This window comes from Elephantulus edwardii, unplaced genomic scaffold, assembly GCF_000299155.1.
Source record: "Elephantulus edwardii isolate Elephantulus edwardi_28Jun2011 unplaced genomic scaffold, EleEdw1.0 scaffold00270, whole genome shotgun sequence".
Lineage (NCBI taxonomy): Eukaryota > Metazoa > Chordata > Mammalia > Macroscelidea > Macroscelididae > Elephantulus > Elephantulus edwardii.
In genome coordinates, this window is record NW_006400020.1 from 3,264,757 (window position 1) to 3,288,413 (window position 23,657).

The window sequence follows — 23,657 nt, forward strand, 5'->3', positions numbered from 1 at the left end:
TATGCACTTGTACAAGTTGAATGGTATTAATAATATTAACCATGAACGTTTCAGTCTTTTGTATAATTGGTTTACTTACATATCTTAAACATCCATCCTGAAAAATAGAACTTTTTTTTTCTGGATGGCAGAATACATATTAAAATTTTCTAACGGAATCCGAGTTATTAAGATTGCTTTTGTTTGCCGATAATGTTCTTTCACTGGCAATAAAGAAATCTTTATTTCAAGATGAGAAATAAAGTGCCTTGAGTGTTTCCAATTAGGATATTTATAACTAAGGAATGATTCTATCAATGTCTGTTCATGTTATAAATGAAGGATATTTTCAGAAGTAATGTATAAATGTCCCTAAACTCACCTAAATAGTAGCTGAATACATAGAAATACCTTGAGGACAATAGGGCCAAATGTGTAGACACCTGGTGGAAAAGCTGTGCTTCTTTCCCAGCGTGTTAGAGCATAAATCTGTCTTAGCAATGAACTAGGATTTTCTAATAATGTTTTCAAATACTTGTATTCCATGTGGATTTTATGATTCATAACCTGGATTATCATCAGTACTCTATTTTGCATTCCTGGCACATGATGACCGCTGATTGAAAGTGCTATTTTATTCCTTACTGAAATTGACTGCTTTCTCCAGTGGGGAAAGCATCTGCTTTGCAGACCTTTGTCTATGAACTATCAACATGTTTTCCTTTTGCTTTTCTTTTTTTGAGGAAGAACAGATTGTGTATAAATGAAGTATAACTTTGAAGAAAACATTAGGAATGACGGTTTCTTTATGGAAATATGAAAAGCATACAATGGAATTTTGAATAATAATGTAAAACACTTAAGACTCATTTTGGAGTTAATGATTTTTTTAAAAAATAGGTGTCACTGAGAATTTTCTACTGCATTACCTAATTATTAGTATTCAAGTTTCCTAGGTTCATGGAAAGTTGTTTTCATTCCATCTGTACTTTATTACTTATCTAGTGCCACCCTCTCATTTGCTTGATTTTTTATTGCTATTTTTTAATTCAATTTGTAAATTAGATTAGCATCCTTTAGCAAAATGACTATGTAAGTGAAAACAATAGGCAGTTCGGGCAGTCCCTTCCAAATGTGATTTAATGTTTTTGCAGTTTTACAGATTATCCAAGTCAATTGTGTGAATCCAGAGGTATAAGCTGTGTGTTATCCCTTTGTAGATTGAAAGCCATCTTAGAATATAGGAAAGCTAAAAGCACTGTTTTCACACGACCAGATGTTATGCTTCTTTTTACATTTAGTACTCATTGCATTAAATCTTACAAGGATAAAGAGAGAAATGACTCACATGTATAAAAATAGATTTTGTGTTTCAGGGATAAATTGGTCACAACCATGATAAAATATTAAAATCACAGTAGATTTTTAAAAGGAACTAGTAGAAAATAAACTTTTCCCTCCTTCCTCGGTGGAGCTTACTGGAAAGAATAAATCCCGACTCTTTGAAATTAGCTTTACAACCAGGGCAAATAAGCATATTTAAGTTTTTATCTATTTAACAAACAACAACTGTCAGATTATATATATAAAATATATAATTTTTTAAAAAGCATCATTGGATTTCCAAGGCTCTAAATAGCATGGAAGAAGATTGCTCTTTTCTTGGTGGCATCAGACATATTTTTCCTGGTGTCATCAGACATTTTTCTTGGTAGCATCTGACTGTCTTGAAGAATGACCTTTCAGTTAGCTGCACAACTTCTTACAGACCATGCCACCAGAGCTCCCCACCTCCAGCTTCTCTGCTGTCTGTCTGTCTAGCTGCCTATGTTTATCTGTCTTTCTGTCTCTCTGTCTAAAATTAGCCATAGAACTACTGTAGATAATGGAACGACTTTATGCATTTTGTGATTTGGTCTTTGGCTTTAGGATCAGAAAGTCCTGGTTGGAATCTTTGCTTCTCTTATTTATTGAAAGATCTTGGGCAAATTAGTAAATATATTTTGAACTTCAAGATCATAATTTACATAATAGGATAAAAATGCCATACAGGATTAGTCAAAGGGTTAAATGGAAATAGTCTCTATGAAGCATATATGGCATAAGCTAGGATAACATTCACATCTGTGGTTCATAGGGTCACTGTGGGTTATACTTGGCCTCACCTAACAACAATAGCGTATAAAGACTTTAACATAATACTTCTAACTCATTGCTGCTTTTTAATGAATGGTGAATTAAATCATTCTACTTAATGGCTTTCATTTTCCAAAGTTTCTCTGATAACCATTTTTTGTTTTAAAATAATGATTACAAAAACTTGGACATTAAGTCCTCGCATGACGTTGGCCTTGCTTTAGTGCTTTGCAGCGGCCTCCTGATAAGGGCTTTAATGCTTAATTAATAAATTACATAATAGGGGCAAACCTTTGAATTAGATACCAGGAGTATAACTGTGCTAACAAGGGAATTTACCAAACCAACAGATTTCAGAGTTACTGAGTTTAGGCAAGTCTTATGTGAAAAGTGTCTGATTGGTATAACTCAAGCTTTTGTGGGAATACAGAGACATGACACCTAACTCAGTCTTGGGTTGTTTGAAGCAAGAAGAGAGACCTGAATGTAATTCTGTTATTAAAAATGTTATACAAAACACCATACTGAAATATATTTATATATGTTAACATATATCAATCACCTATTCATCCTTTGAGACCTTATACAAAGCTGACCCCCTCTTTTGGGCTCTCTTCACTTTGTAGAGACAGTTACAGACTCTTCCTGTTACTGCCATTGTCCCTCGTCACCACTTTTACAGCATCCAGCCTACGTTGTCTTTTAACTTATTGGTCACATGCCAGTTGATTTCTCCTGTGCCTCAAGTTCCTTGTAAAGCAAAACAAAATCATGCTTTACTCATTTTTACATCTACAGTGCCCAGTGTGCACCTTGACACATTATAAATGTAAAATCCATTTTTGTGAGTTAGTTAATAAGATAAAATAACAACAACAACAACAACATGAAGTACTTACTATGGGCCAGGTGCTTTAGGCATTGGAGGTTAAGGCTGGGGGAAAAAATTCTTCAAAACTTATATCCTAATGATAAACTAATATATAAATAAACACAAGACCAATTAATGATACATGCCATGAAAAATATAGACGGCTAAGAGAACAGAACATGATAGAAGCTTCTATTGGAGATTGATGGTCAGAAGAAGCCTCCCTGAGGAGGTAATATCTTAAGTAGAGACCTGAGTTAAGTACAGGATCAAGCTGTCTTATGGAAGAGAATTCCAAACAGAGAGACAAGCCAACTTAAAACTCGAGGAAGAACATGCCTCGAATATTTTAAGACACAGCAAAGAAGGCCAGCGTGGCTGGAGCTTGATGAGGAAGAAGGAATGTGCTAGGAGATGGAACTGGCAGATGTTATTGGGCCAGATCACATTTGGCCACAGTAAATTTGGATTTTATTCTTAGTGTGATGGGTGGCTAAATGTTGAGTTTTGAGCCAGAGAATAACATGATCTGATTTATCTTTGAAAGAACCATTCTGTCTATTGTGTAGAAACTTATGGAACAAGAGTAGAAATAGTTAGAAAGCGGTTATTCTTGTCTGGATGAGAGAAGATACACCTTGGACTAGTATTGACTGAATAATTTGGGAATTGCTGGGAATAGGAACTAGTGACATAAATTGTTAGACTAGTAAGCCTCCACTTCTAATATAAGTTGTTAAAATTTAAATAAGTAAGGGACATGCATTTAAGTGCAATAATGTACTGGGAAATAAAGGGAGTGGTTTCTGGCCTTAATTCTCCTTCCATGGGGCTGTGTGGTCTTAGGGGAAGTCTTTCACTTTCTGTAGGACTCAAGTTTTTAAAATAAAAATGAGAGTTTGCATTTTTTTTGTTTCTACTTATGATTAAATTTAAAAAATCAAATGTGTATTACATATTTACTATGTACATATTAATAAGACACTTGAGTGGCTTGAAAATTGCTATTTAGAAAAATTTTTTAAAACATATTACTCATATCACTTGCTCATTGCCATGAAGTCAGTTCTAACTCATAGTTAGAACTATAGTGGGTTTACAAAGTTATAAAATTACATAAGAGGGACTGCTGTCTTCTCCTGAGGTGTGGCTGGTTGACTCAGATCACCAGAAAAGAGACTTTAACTTAGGAATGCAAGTTTTTATGGACAGTGTTGCCAGACCTTCCTATTATCCACCTGTGAGATTATAAATTTAAATGCAATAATGCGTACTATCAAGAATGGGCTAATTAATAAAGATTAAATTAAGGAATACAAATATTTGACATGAGACTACATAGGATTTAATTTAATGGATAGAGAATATCATGCTAGACAGAGAAAACATGAGGAAATAAACCTTAATGAACATAATGTGACATGACTTTATGAGGGATGAAGATTCAGTCAATAAACAGACCTATCTGACTACATAAGAAGATGTGTGAACAATAGGAAAATATAATTAGCCAGATAGAATAAGGTGGCAAGATAGGAGGCATTTCAACCTAGACAGAAATGTTTCCATTTAAAACAGAGGAACACTGGGAACCATTTATAGGTTTTTCAGTAGAAAACTGTTGTGATACAAATAGTCTTCAAGGCAGATTAATGTATACTTTGAGGAAGTTAAAAAACCACCATGTTTCAAGCCGTATTCAGGCATTTGTGCATGTTCTTCCACACTTAGTAATCATCACACTAATGAAAAAAATGAAAGTTCAGAGAGTTTAAATAGCTTGCCTGAAGAGCTTATGCCTATTAGATGATTAGAGCCAGAATTTGAAGTAACATCTGTCAAATTCTGGAAGGTCAGGTAGGAGAGAATCTTCAGTCAGGAAGCATTACATAGCATTCATTACAGGTCTGAGATAATGAGAGATTTACCCAGTGGAAATGGGAAAAGAGAAGATAAAACTAAGAATATTTTTAAGATAAATTTGTTGACTGTCTTTAGAGAGTGAGAGAGTGAATGGATCAGACAAGATATTGAAGCTTTACTTAATGGATAGCTGTTGAGTATTCCAGTGCTTTGTGATGGTTAGTTTTGGGGTGAGAGTGACATGAAGGACCAGGGATATGAATGGAATGCTGTCTGATTTGGGAATGTAGAAGTCATTAAGCATTTGAACAGTAAAGATACAGAAAGATTGGAGGATTTGAGAGTCCTTGCAATAATGGTAGTTGAAGGCTTAAGAATGAAGTTTTCTAAAACTTAGGAGAAGAGTAAAAGACTTTGAAGGGTAGTAGTGTTTATAATTTGTATATGATACATCTGTCCAGTTATTTTTATGACTGCTTATCTAAGCTTCTGGAAATCAGCATTGGCAAGAGTATTTTCTACATTTCCATGTGACATCTTTGACAAGTGGATTATTTTCCTTTTTTTTTCTCTATAAATTGTGGGATAGGGAGCTCTAGTGGTTTCATGGTAAGGAATTCATTGACATCCCAAAGGTATGTGGTTCAAGTCCTCCAGCTGCTCCTAATGGACAGTATCCTCTCCCATGATTGACAGCCTCTGAAAACTCAGTGGACAGTCAGACATGAGTAGGTTCTAAAAAACAGCACATAACAACAAGTGGAATAGATACCAATGAATTTTAGTACATAACCAGATTTCTCCAAAAGAACAGGTATGTTCTCTAATGCACAATTTGTTTTCATGATCTAACTCCAGTATATTTTTTTGTAAATGCTCTTAAAAACAGTTTTTTGATTCATGTATTTTCAATTTGATTTATTTCCGTGAATTTACATTTAAAAGTTTATGGCTATTGGACAAGGTGGTTGTTGTGGTTGAGTGTCTTCGAGTCAAACACGACTCATAGCCATACTATGAACAAAAGGCCTGAAGCCCCTCTACAACATTTATCAACATTCATAGAGTTTCCGGAGGCATGTTATTTAGGAAGTGGATCCCTATTGTCATAGAACTCAGTTCACCTTCATTGCCATTTTGTCAGTTTCTTCTCATCAAGCTCTTGATGGTTTATCAAGGCTGTAAATCTTAATGGGAGGACACTGCTCATCTTTTTCCCACAGGGCTGCTGATAAAGTCTAAGCACTAAAGACTCACAGCCTCTTGGTTAGCCTTATAACACTGTGCACCACTCCACCAGAATTTATGGTAGAAAATGCTAGCATGTTCTGTGCTTTCTTTGGTATGCTTATTTTTCGTTGTTGTGTTGTTGTTACATGCCATCCAGTAAACTGCAGCTCCGAAAACCCTAACAGGGGATCTGAACTCTGCCCTTTCCTGTCCTATCCACATAATCTCTGACACACTTGAGCCCATTGTTACAGTCATTGTGTTGAGGGTCCATCTCGTTGAGGGTCTCCCTCGCTTTTTCTGATTCTCCACCTTTCCAAGTATGGTATCTTTTCCCAAAGATTGACTTCTCCTAAAACAAGCCCAAAGTTTCATCATCCCTGCCTCTAGGGAGCGCCCTGACTACTCTTTCTCCAAGACATACCTGTTTGGGGTTTTTTTGCAGTCCATGGACTTTTCTGTTTTCAAAAGCATCAATTCTTTAGATGTAATAACAAGTAATTGAAAAGACCATGGCTTGGACCCAGTGCACCTTAGCCTTTAAAATGACATTATTGCTCTTTAGGACTTTGGAGAGGTCCTTGACAGATTTTCTCAGTGCAACACATCTTTTGATTTCTTGACTCCTGATATCATGGGCATTGAATGTGGATCTTAGTAAGATGAAATTGTTGACAATTTCCATCTCCTCTGTGTCTGTCGCCGATTTACACAGTGGTGAGGACTTTTGTTTTCTTGATGTTAAGGTGTTTATTTATCATCATAGTCTTTGGTATACATTTATCAATAATTTGTCTATTTTAATCCTCACTTTATAAGCAACAACAGCCTTCAGTTTCAATTACTTGAACTTTGATTGACTGAACTTTAGGTTGTTTTGACTCTCGTGATATTTTAAATTAAAATTATTATTAGTAATTATAGTTGTATTTTTTATCATTGTGTAATACTTGTGCTACTAACTGTAAGGTAGGTGATTAGAGTCTAAGCTACTCCATGGGATAAAGATGAGGCTGTTTCTTCCTTGAAGATTCATGGCCTCAGAAATCCAGTACAGTGTGGCCATGGTTGGAGTCTACGCCACTGCAATATTTAGACTGTGGTTAAAAAGAAATCTAGCTGACTTAGAAAAGTCTGTCCTCATTGCTGTTTTGTTGTGGGTTTTCCCCTCAGGACGAAGATGAGCTGGATTCCCACACGATGGTGAAGACGAATTCAGAGGGTGTGGGAACAATGCGGGCCACGAGCACGATGAGTGAGGGAGCCCAGACCATGATTGAGCACAACAGCACAATGTTAGAATCAGACTTAGGCACCATGGTTATCAACAGTGAAGATGAGGAAGAAGAAGATGGAACTATGAAAAGTATGTATTATTTTTTTCCATGAAATAAAAATTTGAAGGTATACTTCTGCAGAAACTAAAACTAGTTCTGTGCTACTTTGTTTAGTCAGTTGTGGAAAAATTTATTTCTTGTCATTAACAGTTGTTTTTTTTTAATATGGCAGAAACAAATTTTAAAAAATATTTTACTACAGTGAGGCACATATCTTTAACTCAAGGCTATAGAATGTTATTTTCTACTTCTAATCTGTAACTTAATTTGTAAAGTATTTTAGAAAGAAAAAGAGTTCCCAGCATTTACTTTTCCAATTATAAAAGTGAACCTAAAATTCTTTTCTAGTAAATGGAACGTACGATTATTCCATGTTGCCTAAATTATTGGTTAAGCCCCAGTGACTGAGCAGCACAAGTGGAAGGAAGAAATAAGGGCTGGGGAGGGAAGGAAGAAACACTTGAAAGAAGTTTCATGATCCTGGGATGCTTATCCAGAAAATTCATGTGGAAGCCTCATTACCGGTACCTAGCACATGGAAGGCACAAGTAATATGCCAGGGGACCCTACCAGGGCTGTGGTGATGACAATATTCCCTCTGGCCTCTGAGGATAAAGACACAGAAAATTTTATAGACAACCGGTCGTTTTTAAATAGCTTTTTAAAATATTGTCATTAACAATGCATGCATGCTAGTGTGATTTCAAAAATAGATGAATTATCACCTCTTGGTATCTATTGACTTCTCTTTCCTACTTAGTGATAATATGGTCAGTGTCAGAGTCCAAGATTATTTTCCACCATGCACTACTGCTTCTAAATGCGGCAAAAGTAGTGTATATAACTTCCCATTGGAACTCTGTTGGTTTAGCCTTTAGGGAGTTAACACGGCTAACTGGTGCCTCTTTGTCAGTTTGAATCCACTAGCAACTCCTTGGGAGATAGGTGGGCACTTTCTTCCCATGCAGTTTATAGCCTCCAAAAAACCTGCTAGTGGGTCAGCTGGTCAGCTGTGAGTTGATTCTGACTCAGCAGCAAGAAAAGTTTAATCATTGTAGAGCCTAGAGAGTTCTAACTATTCACATGATTTGCTAGTGAAATGACCATCCCACTTCCACTAGCATCAGACTGGCTTCGTCTCACCATGACCCTCCCAACCCTCCACAGGGTTTCTGAGGCTGTAAAGCTTTATGAGAGGAGACTGCCCATCTTTCTCCACAGGTTACTAGTGGGTTTGAATTGCTGATCTTTGGCTCATTGGAGCAGCCCAGCTCAGGGATCCTTGTAAGGTGAGTGTAGGAAGTTCTGTTTTATTTTTGTCTATTTCTCATTTTTTTGCTACTACTCCTGTGTTTGTGTTTGTTAGATTTTTTGATAAGCAGTGTTCTGCCTCAGAGCTTTGAGTCTCTTGGCTCACGGATGCTTCTTTCTTCACATGTCCTAATAAATAGCTCATTATTCTTGTATAGGGATCGCTGGTGGCATAGTGTGTAGGTGAATACCCTGCTAACCCAAAGGCTGTGCCTCTTTGGTGGCTTGAATTCACCAGCAGCTCCTTGAGAACAAAAGATAGACAGACTCTTCCTGCTGCATTTACCGCCCCAGAAACCCAATGGTGGGACAGCTGAGTCAGTTCCAACTCAGTGACAGGGACAGAGAGATGATTGTATAATTTGAAAATAGAGAGTCAAACACAAAATGCAAACTGATTTCTACGTGTGTAGTCCTAAGAAAGTTGTGAATGTTTTCTTTTTTTAGTCTCATCAGTGGTGATTTTCTTGCATTTTGGCCCCAGAAAACAGCATTAGCCTTGAATTTCTTCAAATTCTTAGTCAGATGTTTAGTTGAAATAGGCCTTCTGCAGAAATTCATAACAAGCTGTACTCAACTGCTGGTGGTCTTGTGGCTCAGAAAGCCAGTTAGCATTTAGGATACTAATCCTGAGTTCCACAGATTAAAACTCCACAAGATCAGATAATTTGCAGCACATTTCCCTTCAGCATGTTGGATCAGCTAGAATGATGATTTCCCCCCTACACCAGATAAAACTCTGAGTCAAACTTACAGGATTCTCATCAGACCAATTAGAAGATTATTGAGTGATTTGCTGTGTCACTAGTGAGTTCTTTCAAAGCTCTGTAAGAAACTTGGTCTTTTCAGTCTTATAAGCGAACACCAGCATTGTAACAGTAGTTAAGAAAATGAGCTCATAAAATCACATTATAGTGTATGTAATTCATGCTCAAGAAGAAACACCTCTTTGCTGTGGAGCTGGAACCAACTCATAGATGACCATTTGCTGGGTTTCAGAGGCTGTAAATCTCATAGGAGGAGATTGCCTATCTTTCTTCCAAGGAGCTCCTGGTGGATTCAGACTGCCAAGGAGGCATGGCCTTTGGATTAGGAGTACAGCTCCCTATAGACTACTCCATGAGAGTGTCCTTAATTCATGCTAAATTATTGTATTTCAAGGAATAGTAATGATAAATAATCAGGCTTCACATATTAAGCTGACAAAGTACATGTCCACTTCTTTTGTGTAGTAACTTAATTTTAACAACAGAGAAACCACTCAATATATGCTAAAATTATATATCCTGAGTATGAATTTTTTTAAGGTCATAGATTTTGTTGAAAGCTCATTTTTATATGAGTATATCATGGTTTATGTATTTCCACTTGTTTTATATGCTTCAGCAAGTCTTAAATCCCACGAGCCAACTTTGCATTTATCTTAAATCTATAATTTAGACATCATCCTTCAATGCTCCCCCAAAATCTGTTCATATGATATTAATGCAACCGCCAGGGATTGTCATACTATAGCATAGCAGCTGTAAAGTATAGGAAGAAGTTACTGTGGCATGACTTGCTTGCCTGAAACCACGCAGTTCTTTTTCGTTGTAGTTTTCCTTGTGATCTAAAACTACTTTAAGATTTCTTAGTTGGTTTAAAGACTCAGTTTATGTCTCATCAGTCACAGCTTCATTTGTTAATGTGTCCCTAGCATTTTTCTTTTTTTTCCTGCCTAAAAATATTATACAAGTATACAAACAGTTTCTTCCTAGAGAGTGTGAGACCAGGCTGTTCCTTGGAAGAAAGGATTCTGAAGCTTCCTCTAACATACTTGGACATGGTGCAAGGCAGGACCAGTCCTTAGAAAGAGACAGTCATGCTTGGGAGGGTGGAGGGACAGCTCAGGAGAACAAGGCCCTCGATGAAATGGATTGATTCAGTGACTGGAGTAATAGGGGTAGATGTGTCAGAGACAGTAAGATTGGCACAGGACAGGGAAGGGATTAGGGCTGTTGTACATATGGTTGCTATGAGTTGCAGGTGACTTGATGGCATATAATGATAACAACAGCATAATACTTTTGAGTTTATAGAATCTTTAGAATGCTATATTGTGTGCTGAAGAATCTGATTTTCATCTCCTTTTCCACTGGAGTTTCAAATGAAAAGCCTGATTGAATATTCCTGTCAGCTTAAATTATGGTTAAGTTTTCTAATACTTTTAGCCATTAAGGTAGAAATTACAAGCCTGTTTTCATTACCTCGTCAACACTCTTGGCACCAGCAGCCAGGAAATTAAAAGACGTATTGCAATGGGAGAGTCTGCTGTTAGGGACCTCTCCAAAGTTCTGAAGAGCAATGATGTCACTCTGGAGGCTAAGGTTTGTCTGATACAGGCTATGGTCGTTCCAGTCACTTGTTATGCATCAGAGAGTTGGACAATGACAAGAGAGAAAAGAAGGAGAATTGAGCTGTGGTGCTGGAGAAGACTGTTGAGTGTACCAGGGACTACTAAAAAGACAAACAGATTCATGCTTGAGAGTGTTAAACTCGGCTACTTCTTGGAGGCAAGCATTCTGGGGTTTTATCTGAAATACTTTGGACATGTTGTAAGGAGGGACTGGTCTTTGGAGAGGGACATTATGCTTGGTAGGGTGGAGGGACAGCGCAGGAGGGGAAGACCCTCTATGAGGTGGATTGATTCAGTGACTGGGGTAATTGGGGTGGGTTTGTTGGAGACAGTGCAATTGGCACAGGACAGAGCAGGTTTTAGGGCTGTTGTACATATTGCTATGAGTTGCAAGCGATTCGACGGCACATAACAACACCATGAAACATGATGATCTGATTGTAGGAAGCAGAATTATTAAAAAATTCTTTTCAAGTAGAAAAAAGTAGCAATTTTTGTTTTTGTGGGGGTTTTTTGTTTTTTGGTTGTTTTTTTTCCCCAAAAAAGTCATCTACTCAAAAATCAAACAGACCATGAGGTCTGAGAGCATGTTCCAAGGAAGAGCTTTCAAAACCTGTCCTCCTGGCTTTACACCTCTTCCTTAGATATCTCCGGGACCTCCTTATTAATGTGCAGACCTCAGCTTAGAAATCATTGTCTTTCAAAGTTTAAGACCAGTCAGTATCTATACATGTATCACCACTTCTTCCTTATAAATTATACATTATATTCATCAGTAATAGTCCGTGTCATTTGGAATTATGAGTGGTTGACAATGGCTCTTTGTACTTTGGTTCTAAGGAAGTCAGCATTTGGAAATTTTTGGTGTTAGGACTTGCTAAGAAATAAGTTGCCTTAGACCTGGCCTCACGGCCAGGTGAGAACATGTAAGTAAAATGAACCATTGAGGCTCCATCTGCCACCCTTAGCTTTCCTGGTATGTGGTCTCCAGCTGCCTCAACTACACACAAGTGGTTCACTGTTGGTCAGTGTCTTCAACATCATTAACAGCTGGGAGACCAATATAAGAAAGTACAAACCAGACTGTAGGGAAACTGTGGCAAGGTGAAGCCAGACAGAAAGTTCCTTTATTGCTACTAACTGAGAAGCTGCCTGGAATAATGGAAGAACTGTAACTTGCTGTTGAATTAGAAGTTGTCTAAATTAGTTGAGGAATTGTGCCTTGATATTAACCTGGCTTGAGACTATTTACTGAAACTGGACTTTAACTATGTGATATCCTTTACCTCCATCAGCCCCACCCATTTCCATAATAAATCCACACTGTGAGTAAAAGACATTCAGTAAAGTTTGCATGGTAATTTGCAAGAAAATTCAGACCCAGTGATTAGTAGAAGTAGGAACAGTAAGAGGACCTGTCTGACGTTACAGAGATTAGTGGATGTTGTTCATGGGGACAGTCCCTCTGTGTACGGTTTATAGAGGTTGAACTTGATCATTCCATGTTATCTTCGCTCTGATAGAGTAGGGAAAGATTCTACTGCCATCAGATTGCCGAGGCAGTGAGGAGTATGTGTTCATGGTAACTCTAGGAGAACAGTTTTTTCAGCATATAGAATATTGCAGATTCTTTTGCTTTGTTGAGCTCAGATCTGCTCCATTAGCTCTCTTACTAAAAAGGTGGTGGAGACTATATTAGTAGTTCCAGTTAAATATATAACTGAGACTGTATTGGTAGCTCCAGTTGCTCTGAAGAGGGACTATCTCATGTTAGTATTTAAGGACTCACTACATACTCCAGCTTGGTTACTTAATTTGTGCAGGATAGGGCAGGGTTCAGAGCTAATGAACATAGGGTCGCTATGAGTCACAGGTGAGTCAATGACATATAACAACAGTAACATGTGTGTGTTTTCTTGATCAAAGTAGATTGTCATGTTTGTCTTGGTAAGAATATTGTGTAAATCCCGTATGTCACATCAGAGACCTCTCCAAATTGCTGAAGAGCATTGATATCAGTTTAAAGACTAAGGTGCACTTGATTAGAGCCATGATCTTTTCAGTTACTTCCTATGTATTAGAGATTTGGGTAGTGAATATGGATGCGTGACGATAAATCCATGTCTTTGCCTTATGGTATTAGAGCAGAGTACAGACATGGACTGACAAAAGAACAAACAGGTTTTTTAGAAAGTACAGTCAGAGGGCTCCAGAGACACAAGGATGGCAAAGTTTCATCTTACATACTTTGCACATGTTATTAGGAGGGACTGTTCTTTGGAAAGGGAGATTATGGTTGGAAAGGAGGAAGGTCAGCCAGCAAAAGAGAGGAAGACCCTTTATGAAATAGATTGAGGCAGTACTGAAGCAGTGGGATCAAGTACGCCAGAGATGATGAGGATGGCACAGGATTCAGATCTGTTCATGAGATCTCTGTATATCACAGTTGACTTGACAGCATCTAAAAACAACACATGAAATATTACTAATTACAATATGTTGTTATGGGCAGTCTGCTCAGAACTGACTCAATAGCTAACCCTGTAGCCAGTTAACAGAGGCTGTAAACGACATTGGAAGAGATTGTCCTGCTTTCTCTTGTGGAGCAGCTGGTGGATATAAACCTTGTACCTTTGGGTTGGCAGGGTGACATCTTACCCCCTAGGCCACCAGAGCCCTCTGGCTATAGTAGAATCAGTCAAAATGTTTTTGTGTGAAAATGACCTGTAGCAGGGTTAAAGAATCATAGCTCTGAGATCCAAGGAAACGCTCAAATAAACTTCCTGCCTTTATAAAAAAGTAAGTTATTACTTGGCCATATCTTTATTTTCAGGTATTTTGCTTACTCTCCCTATCTGTCTTCTCACCAAGCAAACCATTGAACATGTGTCCTTAAGATACCCATCTAGTGACATTCTTTGATGAATATAAATAAATATGTTGATAATAAGATTGTTATTATCCGCCCAGGGTTGCTATGGCCCAGTTGCCAGAGAGAGGATGGTGCTGTTTGGGCGGGTGTTGTGGCAGTTTTTGGATGCGAAGGACTACTCTGCCTCCAGGCTTGGCCTAGGGTTTAAGGCGGCAGCAGAGGGCTTCAAGCCCAAAAGGGCCCAAGGGCCACAGTCTCATTGTTTTTGTTCAGACATTCCTCTAGGTCATATAGCCCTGGTGTACAAGTTGCCGTCCTGCGGTCACTTTTGGTTGCTGTGAGGCTGAACACTGTGACACTGATGTGTCAAATGTGTTAATGGTCAGTTACCCAGTGCGGACAGAGAGTGGGGTGGAGCTCCCAGATTAAAACAAGCTTGGAAGGAGCAGTGGCATCCAATTCCATAATAGCTTGCCTCCGGAAACCGTATGAACCTGGAGAGAGGATGAAAGGCACCCAAGCGTCGAGGACTCCCCTTCATAGGGTCGCTATGAGTCGCCTGTGACTCGATGGCACTTAACGACAACTTAACAACAATAAAGATTCTAAAACCACAGTTACTTGAGAAATGCATATGTATCCTGGAGATTAAATATTAAAGAACTATAATGTCATGAAAGTACTACAGGAATGAAACTGGCATAAAGTCCATTACCCAGGCCTTATTTAAGTTGACAATCATAAAATTTTACTGAGGAGCAGCTCATTTGTATAATTAGTATGGAAGAAACACTTTGTGGGAAATGCTGTCCAGGGAGCTCTCTAATCTCTTGACCCACTTGCTTTCTTGTTACCAGCACACCCTTGACTTGTGTATAACTTACAGACCAAGCCATCACTTCAGCCACTCTTCATATCCTCTTCTGCTCTGCTCTTTTGTCTGTCTTCTCTGTCCCTCTTTAACACTCTTTGAATGAATCTGTCTATCTTTCCTGCAGTGCTCTGGCTACTGAGTGCTGCTGGGGAGAATCTCACAGCTGCCCAGATAAGTAGCTTAGTGGTAAGAAGATGTACCACTGTTTGAATTTAATAGCTTCTCTGTGGGAGGAAGATAGGCAGTTTTCTCCGACATGATTTACTGCCTCTAAAAACCCACTGCAGGGTCAGCTATGAGTCGGTTCTGAGTCAGTGGCAAACAACAAGGACATTACCTTCAATCTCATTACTTTCCTATAGCATTGTGCTTCTTGTTCTATACACGGGCCATTTCAAGTCACCTTCTCTGCTTCTGTAAATGAACTGGTTTCCCACTTCACAGAGAAAAGAAATAAAAGCATTATCACTTGGGCTTTGGAATAAAAAATAGAATCATCCTTCTATTTCTCTCTCACTTCCTTATTGATTTAATACACATTTCATCTTTCTTCCTCTAAATGTCTGTGTCTTTTCTGCATTTCTCCTTGTACCTCCCTAGGTGAAGTCCTCATAGCCCATCGCTTTTAAGGCCTCCTGATTGATCCCAAGGGAGCTCTAGTGGGCTAGTTCATAAGGAGTGCTCTGCCAACCCAAGATTGGGCATTTCAGGTCCACTAGCTGCTCCGAAGGAGAAACATGGACAGTTTCCTCCCGTGCAGTTTATAGTCTCTGAAAATTTGCTGCTGTGATTTGGTTCTGATTCAACAATGAAAAACTTTTATTCCCAAGGAACCTTGTTGTTACAGTGGTTAGTAACTTGTGTGCTGATTGAAAGGTTGACTGTTCAAACCCACCAGCCTCTCTACAGGAGAAAGTTGAGAGTCTGCTTTTGTGAGTATTATAGCCTTCGGAAACCCTATTTGTCAGTTCTAATCCATTCTACAGGGCTGCTGTGAACAAAATTCCACTTCATAGCAATGAATTAATTGATTTCCTGCTCTAGTCTTAGTTCCCAACTGGTTCACAAATAATCATCTCTCTCTCTGCTTCAGTCCTTCAGATGATTCCCTATTGCTCTGAAGCTAAAGCGTAACATAATTTAAAGGGCAATAAGTTTATGTATATCAGTAAGAGGAATTTGAATTTGGATGGCGTAATGAGGAATAAGGGGGCACTTGGTATCTCCTAACTGAAAGTATGATTGATGTATGTTGATATCATTTGCAGGTATGAGACTCATATTTCACTATATGAAACCTGTATGTCTGAGAAAATGGAAAAGGTACCAGCGATACATGAAAGAGTAAATTAAAAGTTTTTTAAAAGATATTTTAAAAAGGGGGGGAAGCCACTTTCATGGGCTAACGCTGCAAATTAATTGAGAACACATTGCAGTTGTTAAGTGCTATTGAGTTGGAACCAACTCATAGCTGGTCCTCCAGCGGGTTTGTAAACTGTATGGGAAAAGAGTGCCCATTGTTCTCCAGTGAAACAGCCAGTGGCTTTGAACTCTGTGTCCCTGGATTGGCAGTACACCTCCCATCAGCCTAATGGACTTTGCAAGTTATATAGTCCATAGCATGTAGTGCTGTTAATCAGAAGTTTGTGAGGCTATAGCAGTTCAGATTCATTGGCAGCTTCTCAGGAGGAAGGGTGGGGGGGCTCCTCTTGTTAAGATTTACAGCCTTGAAAGCCTAATGGGTGGTCACTGTGTCAGAACCAGCTCGATAACAATGGCTTTGAGGGTTTTGTTGTGGTGGTTTGGGATTTTTGTTGTTGTTGTTGTTGTTTAAATGAGCCAGATAGGAGTCCTGGACTAGTAGATTAACTGTTGGATCTGCTATGTGAAGGGTTAGCAGGTGGAACCCACCTCCCGCCCCTTGAGAGAAAGATGAGGCAGTGTTTTCCTGTGAAGATTTACAGCCTCAGAAATCTAGTGGAGGGTCACTGTGGAGTCAGAACCCACTTAATAATGGTGAATTCATGGGCCAGACATTGTGCTCAGGACATTATCTCATTTGGTCCTCACATTCTGTTGTCATTGTGTTATAGAAATTCCTAGCAACCCTATTTGCGATTTTATTGTTGAGTACTGTCGAGTCATAAGAAGTGATAAAGCCCAGGAAAAAGTGTTAATGAGGTCTTTACTGATAATCTGCTCGTACAATATAGTATGACCTAATTGATGGTCCTTAAATGAAGTTTGAACAGTTCTGTATCGACATCTCAGAATGTCTCTATTTAAAAATGAAATCATAAACAATAAATGCTTTACAAATTCTTAGGTACAGCTAGGACTGATGACCATATTTGTTCAGGCAAAGAGATAAGCAGAATTCTTACCGAGTCTTGTATTTAGAACTCACTTGGATAATTTAAGAAAGATGGCGATAAGTTGGAGTGCATTCAGTGGAGAGGGAGCAGGATGAAGAAGTGGAAATCATTTTATATTAAGAATGAGTGGTACAACAACTAGTCATGTTTAAAGTCAGTGTATTTCTAATCTTCTCCCATGTGATTTACAGCCCTGGAAACCCACTGTCAAGTCAGCTGTGAATCTGTTCAGACTTCATGTCAGTGAATTTACATATTCACTAGCTTAAGTATTTTTTTAAAGGTGTAGTTTTAATTCTTTTCTTTTTTGCATAAGCCTCTAAATGCAGTGTGATTGTTAAAGTATCTATCACAGTTCATTGTTTCATTTTGTACCTATGTGTACAGTTTCAGTTACTTAGTTGCTGTTGTTTTTAGGTGCCATTGTGTCAATGCTTACTTGACAGCAACACTGTGTACAAAGAGCAAAGCAATGCCTGTTCCTGCACCATGCTAAGGAGCTCTGCTGTGCTGAATTAAGCCTATTGTTGCCTCCGTGTGTCATTTCATCTTGTGGAGGGCCTTCCTCTTTCTTGCTTATTCTCCACTTCAGTAATCATCTCTTTCTCCGATTAGCCCCTCCTGATAACATGCCCAGATTACAGTAAACCAAGTCTTACCATCCAGGCTGTTCTTCCAGACAGATGGTTTGTTGTCATTCCCTAATACAGTCAGCTGTTCCTTTCTTGTGATGCTGCTTTTTGCTTCAGTTGTGAAGATTTTTGTTTCCATATCTTAAGGTATTTCTTGCGCACGAGGACCCCATGCTCAGGCAGCAAGAAGCCACTGAGAACCCTGGGTGGAGTCATCCAGGAACAGCATGTCCGCCTTCTCCTCCCCTCTCTCTTCGGGGCTTTAAGCCACCGCCTGCCTTAAACCCTAGGCCAAGCTTCAAGGGCCTTGCTTCTGGGGGAAGAGCAGTACTGCACATCAAACACAGCTAATACTTAATTCATCAGTAAGTGCTTCAAGTCTCTCTTACTTTCATCAGGCAGCATTGTGCCACACATAACAGGTTGATGATGAGTTAAATAAGTAATGGTGAAAGAATATAACACTATACACATCTTTCTCTGTTTTATACTGTACAGTATCCCCTTGCTCTGTTTAAACAATGGCCGTTTGGTCTGTATAGCACAATTATGTGTTCTGGAATTCCCATTCTGCTTATTGTTATCCATAATTTGTTATGATCCACACAGTTGAATGCCTTTGCACAGGCAGTAAACATAGCATAATAACAAAGCATAGACAAACATGTAAATATTAGTCTTCTTTGCACAAATGAGAATTTCTTTCTAGTAAATACCTCTGAAGAAATGGTTTCCACAGACATACATCTTGGCCATTACATTGCTCATTATTCTTGCAGGAAGTCATTGCTTTTACTTAGCTGAAACCCTCAAGCTTCACTTTGCCTGCTTCCTTTTATTTTGCACTCATTGGAGATGAAAAACAGCTGGTCGCTATTTTCAGTGCAAGATCCTTCATATATACGTGGGTACTTATTACTAAGTTGTTACTCTGACTCTTTTTTTCCTGGCGGAACAATTTCACTCTCCTTAACCTTTGTGAAGGTATTATTTCCTAAGCTTTTAATTTTTTTTTTTTTTTTTTTTTAGAAATAGTCACTGGATCTTCTCCACATTGCCTGTCTCCTTCTTTGTTTTAAAATGCATTCTGATGAAGTTAAGAAAAAGCTGGATGTCAGTAGCCTCTGTATTAACATCCTGGGTTTTATATGCAGTCACTGTAACTCTTGGCAACAAATTAAAGGGCCATATTCCAAGACTATTAATCAGGTAGAACACCCACATCTTAAAATATTTTTTAAAAGAACAAATTAGGTAATATTTATAAATTCTTTTGATATTAAAATTTATTGTGCTGAAATTATGATTTATTGTTATTTGTATTCTCTACACTTAAATATTCTTATTATAATCAACCTAAGAAATTAAAATTTAAGCACATAACATTTGATGTATTTTTTTTTAAATGTTGAAATTTCCATGAAGACTTTACCTATTTAGATGAGTAAAGGTAGTAATTGTGGATGGACTCCTAAAGACATTATTTCTCACAATCCACTTTCCTTGTATATATGTCGGAGGGCCAGGAAGGAGAAAGAAAACAGCCTTTTTCTTTAAAAAGTCATATGCACAAAAGGCATGAGGAGTAGTGATTGTTTTATTCTTTATTCCTAATGGCCTTTTAGTTTCACAAGCAAGGAGTTGGAAGAATTGTAGCCATAATTGAGGAACGAGATCATTTTGAACATTGAATTCACTATTAAAATAATATGTTTTATAAGAAGCTAGGGTCATTATTCAGCTGCAACTGGAGAAATTGATGTCAATTTTATGTCATTATTCTTTCTGTGTTTTTTAAAAAGTATTTGCCATAGCAACCAAAATCACATATGACAGTGGTTACTATCTCGAGATTTCCTACTTGATTCTTTTGTTGAGGGGCCCAGTTTTTCTAGTTTTTTTGAAAAATAAATCAGAAACATCACCCTTTCTCTTCCACTTCTGTGAACATGCATCTCCTTGGCGATTTAGTGCAGGCATGTGTTTCGTATTGTGTAGTTAAACATTACTGAACAATTACAGTTGCCCTCTCACATTAACTTTTAAAAAAAAACCTAACCTATCTTCCTCAAAATATATATATAAAAAAATTCTTTTTTTTGGGGGGGTATAACAAAGATACAATGTAAATACTAATGCTTGATTTTAAGTTAAGCAGCAGAAAATATTTAAACATGAGGACATGATATTTCAGTAAAAGATTTATGTAAGAGTAACTTGATTAAAAATATCTCGTTATAAAGTCATTGGAAAAGAAAAAAACATAATAGAATAGATAGTCTTATTTGGTCTTAGATTCTCCAAGACTCTTTTGAACTCTAATTATGTTTATTTCCAACTTGGGAATGGATAATTTTGCAAAATTTTAATGTGGAAAAAAAACCCCAACATTTAAAAATACATTTTTAAGGGCAAACTGTAAAAGACCCTTGAACTCTATTGTGTATGAGATATAATGATAGCTGTACCACCATGTGTAATGCTATCTCACATTTCAAATAGGGTTGTCCCTGCTGAAGATTACTGTTCCTTTGACCCATTTCTTAGCCTACATTTTGAAGCAGTAATAAATCAGATGGATTAAATTTGGTTGTATGTACTCTTTTTCTTAGTCTCTGTGTCTCTAACAGATTTTACTTTTTGTTGTGAAGTTTTTTATGAATTAATTAAAATTTTTCCATACTTTATTCTCTGTAGGGAAAAGGAAACATTTTAAAATTGTTTAAATTAATATTTTTATTGTTCCTGTACATTGTGTTCCATACAGTCTGTTATTTACATTATATTTTGTTCATTCATATTGTGGGTGAAAAGGCAACTTTTGACATTTCCCCCCCTCTTTCCAAGTGCATGCTATTTTTTAAATGAATTTTTTTATTTGAGTGAAGGTTTATATATCACATTGAATTTTCAATCATTCATAGACTTTTTTGAGTATCAGAGACAGTGCGATTGGCACAGGACAGAGCAGAGTTTAGGACTGTTGTACATAGGGTCGCCATGAGTCGTAAGCGACTCGACGGCACATAACAACAACAAACAACTCAACTCCTTGTGTGTATTGCCTTTCCCTTCATCCATCTTATGCATTTTTACTCCACTCTTTGCCCCATTCCATCCCTGCTCATAATATGTAGTGATAACTAGAGTATTTGCTGTCTAAATGGTAGTTTCCAGTAGGCATAAATTTGTCTTTTGTTTATTCCTAGATTGCTTTTGGTGAATTATTTTAGATACAGAATTCTGAGTTAGTAGTGTTTTACATATCTTGATTGTTTCTTTAGTGCATCAAGGTATTGGTAAAGATTGTGTAGTAGAGTCCCACTCTGCCTGTTGTTATTAGGTGCCGTAGAGTCCAGTACGACTCGTTGCAACCCTATGAACAAGAGACCTGGATCCCAACTTATTTTGTGTCATCCACACCGTGTCTGATATGCTTGAGCCCATTGCTGCTATCACTATGCCAGTCCATCTCGGGGGGGGGGGTCTTCTTTTCTTACCCTCCACTCCTTTATGCCTTTTCTAAGAAACAGTCTCTCCTAGCAACATGTCCAAAGTAGAGAGAGAAAACTTTTTCATCCTTGCCTCCAAGGAGCCCTCCAGCTCTACCTTTTCCAAGGCATATCTATTTGTTTTTTTGACTGTCTGTGGAATATTGAGTACTTTTCTCTAACACCACAACTCAAAGGCATCAGTTCTTCTGTCATCCTTATTAACCATCCAGCTCTCAGATGCATAGCAAATAATTGAAAATACCGTGGCTTGAATCATACACACCTTAGTCTTCAAACTGGTATCATTGCTTTTCAATATTTTGGAGAGATCCCTGACTTCAGATTTGCCCAAAGCGATACATCTCCTTGTCTCCTGACTGCTGGTCCCAAGGCCGCTGATTGTGGAGCCATACTGCCTAGTTGAGAAGAACGGGGGGGGGGGAGGAAATCAAACCACAAAGATGACTGTAGCTCAGTGATGCCAGTGCTGTTTGAAAGTAGAAGCAGATGTGGGAAGAGGAGGGAGGAATGAGGACACTAAGAGTCAAGATTTAGGTTGTTCGAAATGCTGTTTTCTTTGGAGGACTACAGTTGCCCTAACTCCGCTCACTGACACACCGTGGGTGTCGGAGTAGCAGTATACTTAATAGGGTTTGCCATGGAAGGAGAGCACCACTCCTTTCTTCTGGAGGACTTGACTTCCAACTTTTTGGTTAGGAGCTAGTAGTAGGGCCAGAATTTTTTTTTTCACCAAAATATACTAAATGTGCTTTCAAAAAAGATAATAACCTAGAAATTTGTATCCACGAAACACCTTTATATTTGCCAGATGCATTTGAGTGAGAATGGTAGTCTTTCATGGATTTCTTATTTTCAAGAGTTAGTTCCCAATCACAGTTAATTACAGAATCTGATACAAAATTACTTTTCCCTTTAAAAAAAATTCAGCAAAAGGTTTGTATAAGAGCTTTTTTCTCCTTTATCTGGCCTTGTGATTTTATTTATTCAAATATTTTATAGAAAGTATGTATCATTTGAGCCTTTAATGCCTTATTACTTGTTCTCCCTAAAGTGGACAGATAATAATTGAGGTTAAATTTTAGGACTCTATTTTAAAATAAGACGTTACCATAGGAACCAGATCTCAATTCTGAAGATAGGGAAGAATGTCTTGTAATGATAAGACTCAGAAAAAAATAGAGTACTTAAAATCTGTTGAAAATGTTAATGGAAAGTCTGAATCCAGTCCAAGTGTCAGTAATGTAACCTTGGCAAATTAACCAATTTCTTCTTTAAAAAAAACACCCAAAAATCAAAACCCAAAACCCAAACTATATGAGATTTCAGAGAGGAAAATTTAATCTAAAACACCATTAGTACAAAAAGCTATTTTAAACTACTTTATTGGTCATTAAAATATTACGATTTCCAGTTTGGCACAACCATTATATAAGGAGGCTCTTTCTCTCCATTTAATGGAGTTCATCTCTTTGTCAAGGATGAGTTGTCCACAGGTAGATGGATTTTCTTACGGATTCTCAGGTCTGTTTCATTGGTCTGTACATTTGTCTCTGTACCAGCCCTGGGTTGTTTGGATTATTGTGAATGTATACTATGTTGTGAAATCAGAAAATGTGGGGCCTCCCGCATTTGTTTTCCTTCTTCAGTGGTGTTTTGCTTCCCAATATCACTTTCCTTTCCTTATAAAGTTAGACATTATATCTCCTATCTCTTTGAAAAAGAAAATGGGATCTGAGTTGGGATTGCATTATATCTGTAGATTGCTTTTGGTAACATTGACATTTTCACAATATTGTGTCTCCATATCCATGAGCATAGTGGATTTCATTTGTGTAGGTCTCTCTGGGTTTCTTATAGGAGTGTTTTATAGTTTTCTTTATGTAGGACTTTAATATCTCTGTTTAGATTTATTCCTAAAAAGGTTTAGCCTTTCGGTAACTATTGTAAATTGCATTCATTTCTTTTTTTTTACTTTTAAAAATTCTTTACTATAGAGGAATCCACCTAAGTTTTGTATGCTGATTATGTATGCACTGTGTTGAATCATTCCATTAGATCTGGCAGGGCAATTTTTAATTTCATTTTACTAGAGTGAAGGTTTACAGTTCATACTAGTTTTTTTATGCAATTATTTGTAGACATTTTGTTTTATAACATTACTTACCATTGATTATTGTGATCAGTTAAATATATAATATTTAATCAGCTGTTGTTGTTGTTGTTATGTGCCGTCGAGTCGCTTGCGACTCATAGTGACCCTGTGTACA

General features: G+C 37.7%; 1 protein-coding gene across 1 annotated transcript in view; it reads left to right on the forward strand.

The window, feature by feature from the left end:
• The window catches only part of STK3 (serine/threonine kinase 3), a 347,232-nt gene that overhangs the window by 232,615 nt on the left and 90,960 nt on the right, over window positions 1-23,657 (forward strand). Inside the window, exon 9 of the mRNA XM_006900017.1 lies at window positions 7,253-7,445. Coding sequence (XP_006900079.1) covers window positions 7,253-7,445 — 193 coding nt within the window. The remainder of the gene's footprint in view (window positions 1-7,252; window positions 7,446-23,657) is intronic.